At 36.1% G+C, this 9,633-nt stretch overlaps 1 protein-coding gene across 1 annotated transcript; it reads left to right on the top strand.

Moving 5' to 3' along the window:
• Nucleotides 1-2,151: 2,151 nt before the first annotated feature.
• LOC133329766 (uncharacterized) lies at nt 2,152-2,829 on the top strand (the record flags this gene model as incomplete). The annotated part of the gene is made up of 2 exons (XM_061538229.1): nt 2,152-2,163; nt 2,228-2,829. Coding segments are annotated over exons 1-2 (614 nt in total), but the record flags the coding sequence as incomplete, so codon positions are not given.
• Nucleotides 2,830-9,633: the final 6,804 nt, after the last annotated feature.

Raw genomic sequence — 9,633 nt, 5'->3', positions numbered from 1 at the left:
AATTTAATTTGTTGATGCAATTTCGCAACAATAGTCGACATAAATACAATTTATCAAGTAAAGACATTTGTAAGCCGCATTGCCCAATATGCCTGATGAGCCGCATAACCAACGGCGAAACGCGTAGCGTAGTGGCGGGAATGTAGTATCTCTCTGGCTTTCCTTTTCATTGCAACTCCGATCATGTAGCTCATCTCGAAAGAGAAATTAATAATAAACAAGTGAAAAAGCGGTAAGTTCGGCCGGGCCGAACTTTGGATACCCTCCACCATAGTTATATTGACAGGTACTATAAATGATAATATAGGGAACATACCAAAAAGTGGACCTATACCGACATTTCCAAAAACCGATTATGTAAACCATAATAAAAATTTTAGAAATTTTTAAAGGATAATTATACCCTCAGCCTTATGGCTAATGAAGGTGTATACACTTTAACACGATGAAAATGTGCCTCATCGAAATATTGGTTCTAGACCCCATGTTTCTTTGGATCAAATCCGTTTCGGAAAATTTCAGATTTCATCCGAACTTTGCCCATCTTATTATTTCTTCCAAGCTTAGTTCAAATTCGAAAATGGGGAATATCGGTCCACTCTTTCTGGAACCTCCAATCAGGGGCTATATCTAAATGCGGCTATAGTTCATTACCGAACCTTACGTTCTAATTTTTTATCTCTCTATCCTCCGCAGGTGAAATAATTACAAAAAGGTCTTAGAACCAAACTCAAAACGCGCAACAAATCAGATAACTATTTTAATATAAAAAAGGGGGTTATATGGGGACTATCCCAAAAAGGGGGCGAATATTAATAATTTTTGGTAGGGAGATTTGTTACCATATGCGACTACAAAATACCAAATTGCAGCAAATTCGGTTGAAAAACGCGCTCAAGAACCCTAAAATACCGAAAATTGGGGGTACCCTTGTATTGGGGCTATCCGAAAAAATGGACCTATATTCATAATATTTTGTGGAGAGATTTGGAACCTATTAAGAACTCAATGTACCAAATTTCAGCGTATTCGGTTGAAAAACGCGCTCAAGAACCCCAAAATACCGAAAATTGGGGGTACCGTTATATGGGGTCTACCAGAAAAGTGGACCTATATTTATAATTTTTTGTGGAGACATTTAGTATCCAACAAGAACCCAATGTACCAAATTTCAGCGTATTCGTTTGAAAAACGCGTCCAAGAACCTTAAAATACCGAAAATTGCGGGGTACTGTTATATGGGAGCTATGCCTAATCGTGGACCGATATATCCCATCTTCGGACTTGACCTGCCTGCAGACAAAAGACAACCCTATGCAAAATTTCAGCCCCCCTATCTCAATTCCTTCAGAAGATAGCGTGATTACAACAGACGGACGGACATGGCTAGATCGTCTTAGAATTTTACCCTGATCAAGAATATATACTTTATAGGGTCGGAAATGAGTATTTCGATGTGTTACAAACGGAATGACAAAATTAATATACCCTCCATACTATGGTGGAGGGTATAAAACTAAATAATTTACAACATTTTACAATCAGTCTTCAAGAATACGAAATGTCAAATTACAGTCAAATTGTTCAGGAATTCTGCTAAAGACTCTAATATAACGAGAAATGGGGGGGCAATGAGTTTTCTTCCATCCATTAGACACGTCTAACTTGGCAGTTCGACAATTGACAATATTGACTTTTAGTTACAGTTACTAATCTAATTAACTTAAATACTTTTATTTAGATCGTAAAAACAAATTACTTCCGAATTACTTAACCCAAATAATTTAAATGTGATAATTATTCAAATCGATGTCTGAGTCGTGACTTACTTCCCCAAAACAAAACTCTTAACTTCGTTGACAATTACACCACCTACCACAAATTGTTCTGTTATGTAATAAGTGATTGATTGTCTGATTTTGTTTTGTTGTATGTTGTTTTTTTTTTTTTTTTTTTTTTTTTTTTTAATTTGGTTAATTTAAGCACGCATTTCTTGTACTTGCAATTTACTTTAGATATGTGTTATTCGAAATTAAGCTATATAATGTTAAGGGAGATACAAGAAAAATTGCATTCGAAGTTGAGGAGTTCGTACAGTAAACAACCAAACAATCTACATTAAGTTCCACTGAAAATCAAAATAAGGAAATAATGGCGAATTTTGTGAGTTTTGAGAAAAAAATTAAATTATAAAAATTTTAAACTAATATACGTATGACATTTTTAGGTAACACTTTTGATAATCCCCTTGGCCTTGTTTGGTGTGTGCCAAGCTGGTCTGGTTGGCCACCCTGTAGGCTATAGTGTGGGTTATGCACCATCAGCCCACGCTTTTGCTGCACCGCCACCAGTTGGCCAATTTGCTGCCCCATTGCCTGTTGCACCCATTAATGTCAACACCTATTCCACCACCTCTCATCACACCTATTCCACGGCAGCTCCCGCCCCCGTTGTTAAAGTTCACAGTGGTTATACACCCTTTAGGACATATTCTGTCGGTCCTAGTTACACAAAATATGCTACCTCTGGACACATACCAGGACCTTATAGTGGACCATTACCCTATGAATTTTCTGCACCCCATGATGCTTTTAATGGTTGGAGTGGCCCCAGCGTTGGGGTTAATTTTGCCGCACCAGTAGCCGCTGTTGGTAATGGAGGTTGGGATGCCCCCAGAACTGTAGTGAAATTTGGCCGTCCTATAACAACAACGACAACTACTTACGCCACGACTGGGGCAATTGCTGGCCCAGTTGGTGTTGCTGCCCCTGCTGCTCTAGCTCCATCTCAAGTGTATGCGGCAACACCGTTTGCCGGTCCAATTGGGTGGTAATTTTGTTATATAGTATTAAAATGTGTTTTAAATATATTTCTTAAGAATAAAATAATATTAAAATATAAGAAGACTGTTTTTTGTTTTATATAAAAAAAGGTTCGGAGAAGAGAAGCTAAAAAACGAATATTTAATATGGATATGAAGGGTTTCTCTATAGACCAGCAGTGTTTATTAACGGGTTTCATCTCTATAAACGAACTGAAGAGAATATCTATAGATCAGCCGAGGGGAATCTTTGTAAACTAAGGGAAGACGTGCGTCTCTGTAGAAGTTAGACTTTTATAGAGGAGATGATAGACTAAACGAGCTGAAAGTAGTCATTATTAAAGAAAGTCTGTCGGGACGAGGTAGAGACAACCTTTATACAGAAGTCGAACGGTGTCTTTATATACGACTTGAAGGGTGTCTTTGTAGACAAACTGAAGGGAGACTTTACAGACAATCTGAAGGGAGACTTTATGGACGATCAGTCATTTTAGACCAGTTGAAGGATGTCATCAAAGACGAGGTTAAAGGAGTCTTTGTAGTGGAGCTGAAGGGAGTCTTTATAGACGAGCTAAAGATGTCTTTATGGACGAACTGAAGGCAGACTTAATAGACAGTCAGGCAGTCTATAAAGGCGAACTGGAGCGGGGAATCTGTATGGCATACAGTACTGAAGTTGGGAGTCTGTATGGACTAGCTTTAGCATGGAGTAATTAAGCAGGGAGTCTGCATGGACGATCTGATGGAAGTTTTTATAGATAATCTTAAACAGTTTACCTCTACAAACGAGCTGAAAATGGAGTCCTGTTTCAGGCTTTTAGAAGAGCCCTCTTAAGAAACTTAATCTGAGAGTCTACATTGACAAACTGAGACTGGTATTCAGTATGGGCGAACTGAAGCTGGTAGTCTGTATTGATGAGCTTAAATAGAGAATATGTATGAACGAACTGTGTCTTCATAGAAGGCGGTCTTGATAGACGAGCTTAATGAGGTTTTTATGGACGTGGATTTCTCCAGGATTTGGCGCAGAGTGAAAATTTGGTCAATGGTGAATTTGCCAGGTATGAAGCCGCATTGCTATAGTCCATTAATGTCATTGACCATTGGCTTCACACAGTTCGCTGGATAGCACTTTATATGCGAAAAGTGTCCATACCGCTCTGAGTTCTGACACGAGGTAAAAATACGGTATAAAAACCATGGTCGAAAGTTCCACTATTCATCTAAAACCCTATGACATCCCCTACCATTTGCCAATGATTTCTTCTCAATTATTAATGTCATTAGCAGTTCATACTCCCCTGTCAACATGTTAAGCCAACGACAAAATAAAGCTATTCGTGATCACGATTAATAATTATTCATGACCGACCGACGGGTTCATCCGGTCTTCATAGTTGTTTTTCTTCTTCGATTTTTTTCGTACCATCTATAAGACCTGTATGTTTATACATATTTTACAAAATTGTTGGAATACTTGTTGTTTTTGCCTTCATAGGCCTTCTGAACTTGTTTGCATGTTGCTGGTTGATCGCCTCTCTGATCAATTCGCAGAAAAATCAACTCGACTAGACCTGATATTGGCATAGGTTATCATTGAATGGTGGCAGTCGTTTGGACAGAGCTATTAACCGAGCAACTACACAAATGCTCAAATTCAAATTAACTCTTTGGGGTAAGGCGACAACAACAACGAGAAAAAAACCACACAAATTATTGCTTTGTCATGCAAATGCGTGTTGGCAGTTAAACTGCACGATTTGTTATCTCTCTATCTATTCAAGCTAAAACGCGGGAACACAGCAAAACCATAATTGAGTGGTATATGACAAGCTTTTAATATAGTTTAAATGTTTTGCCATGGTCGTAAGTTTATTTATTTGTTAGTTTGTCAGAGTTACTGACCATTCATGCACTGCAATAAATATTTTTGTTGGTGTTGCCAGGAAGTGGCAGTTATTACACACAACGCCGTTTTAATAAGCACTCTATTAAACATTAGTATATCTCAACATACTAATTTGCTGTTATTTCTATTAACCTAGTTTTATTAAAACAGCAAAATATAAATAATTGCAAATATATTAATTTTTTTAATGATATTAAGTTATTGACAAGTTTAGGGAATAACAAAAATATGTTTGATTATATTCGGAAATGACATATTATTTAATGTTCCATAAAAAACTGCGTACCATGAAGGAACCACAATACAAATATCGGCTCAGATATCAGTCTCTTTGGGGTTTTTATAAGATATAAGGCAATGTAGAGGTTATGTTGAAATCCTTACCTATATCTTTTATTACAAGTAATAGTTCTGGAACATGGTACTATTCTACAGATATTATAGGTATACTACCATATGCCCGCAACTTCGTTAGCGAATGTAGGAAATAATTAATAATGTATTAACATATTATTTTATTTTTAGATAAAACTGCATATGTCTGAAAAATCAATCCACACATTACTATCGACCATAAATTAAATTTGAGTACCATTTAGTATCAAATTTCATTATTCGAGCTCTAAAGGTTCACACAAATTCAAATTTTAACAAATTTTCCATTTAGCACACATTATTTCCATAAGTACAATGATTCCAAATTCAAATTTCAGGATTCCAACTCTATTAATTCACTCACAATTAAAATTGTACCGAATTTAGTAGTAGAATTTCCAAAACTTACTACTTAACCCAAACCTACACCCCGACAGTGATTTGAAATTCAGTTTCAGGATTCCAACTCCATAGGTTCACCCACAATTCAAATTGTACCAAATTTAGTACACAGTAGTATGAATTTCCAAATTTTCCTACAGAACCCAAACCAACACCCCACAGTGATCCTAAATCTAAGTTTCAGGATTCAAACTCTACCGGTTCACCCACAATTAAAATTTTACCAAATTTGGTACACATTTGTTCAAATTTCCAAAACTTCCTACATACCCCAATCATACACACCCTAAATCCATGTTTCAGGATTCATACTCTATCGGTTCACCCACAATACAAATTGTACCAAATTTAGTACACAGTAGTATGTATTTAAAAAACTTCCAACTTAACCCAAACCAACACCCCCATTGTGATTCTAAATCCATTTTTCGGGATTAAAACTCTATCAGTTCACTCACAATTCAAATTGTACCAAATTTAGTACACAGTAGCACCAATTTCCATATCAGTTAAATCATGTTTCCCACAATTTAAATTGTACCAAATTTAGTACACTTAGTACAAATTTCTAAAACATACTACATACCCCAACCCTACACCCCCACAGTGATCCCAAATCCAAGTTTCAGGATTCCAACTCTATCGGTTCACTCACAATTCAAATTGTACCAAATTTGGTACACATTAGTACAAATTGCTAAAACTTCCTACATATCTCAATCTTACACCTCAACAGTGATCCTGGCTCCAAACTTCATGACTCTAGCTCTATTGGTTCACCTAAAATTCACGCGCTTTTCCGATACTTATAGTTCGAATTTCCATCTATTCTACACTCCATCAGTGACCCTCAGTCCAAATTTCAGATTTCTAGCTCTACTGGTTCGCCAAATACAAATGATACCATATTTAGTACTTTTTAGTACGGTTCTAGTACGAATTTCCAAAAACCCAGCCTTATCTGTTACCTTTGGACCAAGAGTGGCACTCACCCAAAATTTCAAGATTCTAGCTTCAGCCGTTTCGTCTGGGCGTTGATGAATTGTCAAATCAGTCAGTCAATCACTTTACTCTTTTATTAGTATAGATTAAATTTGTACCAAATATAGTACCATATAGTACTTTTCGTACACATGAGTATACGCTTTCCAAACTCTCCTCATATCGACCATAATTCTCAACCTTAATTTGCATTCCCCATTTCAAGTTTTTAGCTCAATCCAATCACAAGCTTGAGAATTGTACCAAATTTAGTACATTTTCGTACTTTTCGGATAGTTATAGTTCGAATTTCCAAAAACTCTTTGGTATATCTATCCTAAATCAGTCAGTCAGTCAATCACTTTACTCTTTTCTTAGTATAGATTAATACCTTTTAGTACTTTTCATGCCGTTATAGTACGAATTTCCAAAAACCCAGCCTTATCTGTCACATTTGGACAAAGAGTGACCCTCACCCAAAATTTCAAGATCCACGCCTTTCGTCTGAGAATTGATGAATCGTTAAATCAGTCAGTCAGTACTCTATTTATCTATACTAATAAAAGAGTAAAGTGACTGACTACTCCTTTATTAGTATAGATAAATAGAGAACTTGAACAATGTTCGATACATTAGTAGACTCACAAAATTATATTAGATCTTCAGTAATCTCAAATGAGGAATTTTTAGTAGAACATGTCATCCGCCTAAATCGATTCCTTGTGTGTCCTATTCTTCCTTTATTTATTGAACCGGACTACAATTATTACAAAATGTTGTCCATAATATTTTGGGTGGGATTCTCAATTTTACCCATGTCATGCTACAACAACTCTATGTGTCAAAAAATTCAGTATAAATTCTTTATTATGAAGAACTGTAGGATTCTTCAGTGTTACAAGTCATTTATTTTATAATCAAATTTTTGTTTTAAAACAGCTAATTAGCAAACCCATCCCTAAATCTTATTGTATTCTTATTCCGCAGTAAAAATCAATTACCTAATAACAACGCAATAAATCAAATATTAATATATTGAGATTTTTGTCTCACACTTTCCCTTAAAAACAAAATTAATTATTTGTTATTTGTGTGTGTGTGTGGTTTCCTTTTCATTGTCTTCAAAACCACACTTCCTCTTATTAGTCGCATAATAACAGTTACGCACTTTATTTCCTAATTATATATATATATATATATATATCTCAATAATATTTGTTATTCATTAAATTTTACGCATAAATGTTTTTGATTTGTTTACGTTACGTGGGACATAAAACGCAAAATGCCATGGTCAATGCCAATGAAAGTACTCCAACTCTTAACGCTATGTCCTTGAGTTTTAAAAACATTTCCATATATTTTTTCTAAGAATATAACAAAATATTTGCATAATCTCTCTTTTAGTGATGGATAAGGAAGGCATCCGGCATAATTGAAAAAGAGCCAATGGGTGGACTAGTTAACACTTCTAGGTCGATATTTTCTATTTAAATAGCCTTGAAATTTAGTTCTTGGACTAAATTTAATTTACCCAAGGAATATATGTAGCGGTAATGTTGTAAAATTTTTTTAAAATGCTCCACCTACTTTTAGATATTCTCAATTAGGATTTTAAAACCAATATATTTTAGACTGTGAAGGAAGACTGCGAAGGAAAATTCGGGAACTATTTAGGAAGTAAAATACCATAAGAATAAGTTATGTTATTTGCCCCACCAGTGATTACAGGTTGAAGTATTGTTTAGTATTCTGCTACAAAGTTTTATTAGATCAAAACTTGAGGCAATTTTACGGCCGTACCACTTGATATAGACTGAGAAAATTTGGTACAAAACGTTCAGCTATCAACAGAATTTCCGGTATGGGAAATGGGGTCTTCAAAATACACGACAAGTGGTTCGGCTGTTTATACCAAAAATGTGGGTCAATACCCAAATTCGGGGCCGTTATATATAGGGGCTACAAGAACATGGACCTGCGTAAATACATTTTTGCATGGATATTTGGTACCCATAGAGAACTCTCTGTGTCAAATTACAGCCAATTTGATTGTAAAATATGTCTAATAGACAAAAATTACCTTAAATCGGGAGGTACGGTTATATGGGAGATATATCAAAACATGGACCCAGAACACATTGGTATAAAAAACATCTGAGCAGAATTTTGGCAGTCAGTGCCAAGTGGTTCACTAGTTAATGAATTTATACTCAATTTTTGGGTAAATACTCAAAAGAGGGTACCTTTATATGGTGGCTATCAGAACATTTTTGCATGAATATTATTTACATATTAAAATCTCTCCGTGCCAAATTACAGTCAATTTGATTGTAAAATGTGGATACATCAAAACATGGACCCATAAACCAGTATTTGTTTTGACATTAAAACACGTGGGCCAAATTTTGGGCAGCCTGCGTCAAGTGGTTCGCCAGTTAATGAATTCATACTCCATATTTGGATAAATACTAAAATTAGGGGTACCTTCATATGGGAGCTACCCATTACCCATTGGGTATTTACCCACTGCCCTTACTTACTTAGCTGGCTTGTTACGGAACGGTTGTTCCATAAGCCTAGCTTAAAGAAGATTTCCAATCGCGTCGGTCTTGTGCACAAGTCCACCAATTTGGAAGACCACGTTCCAATATGTTGTTTTCTACTTGGTCTTTCCATCTAATTCGTGGCCTTCCCCTTCTACGGGAACCATCAGTAGGCTCATTTTTATATGCCTTTTGAGCTGGGGCATTTTCATTCATCCGCACAACATGGCCTAGCCACCGTAGTCGCTGCAGCTCAATACGAATGACTATGTCGATGTCCGCGTATAAATTGTAAAGATCGTGGTTCGTTCGACGCCGATATATAATATAATAGCACGGGTAGTGTCAGCGTCTTGTAAAGTGTGAGTTTGGTCTGGTGGGAGGTGGCCTTGTTTCTAAACTCCTTACTTAGACCATAGTAGCATCTGTTGGCCATCACAATCCTTCTTCGGTATCAAGGTATATAAAGTCTTTAACTGCCTCGAAGCTGTAGTTTCACAGTTGGTCCGATGTGTTGTTTGCTGTACAGAGTGTCATTTCTGTTCACTTCCGAGAGTATCATTTCTGTTCACATGCGAGAGGTAAGCATGGCCTTTTCC

This window comes from Musca vetustissima, unplaced genomic scaffold, assembly GCF_032173495.1.
Source record: "Musca vetustissima isolate MV318-11 ecotype Yass unplaced genomic scaffold, APGP_CSIRO_Mvet_v1 utg125140, whole genome shotgun sequence".
NCBI lineage: Eukaryota > Metazoa > Arthropoda > Insecta > Diptera > Muscidae > Musca > Musca vetustissima.
Note: the sequence above shows the minus strand (reverse complement) of the source record. Positions and strands in the feature narration are given on the sequence as shown.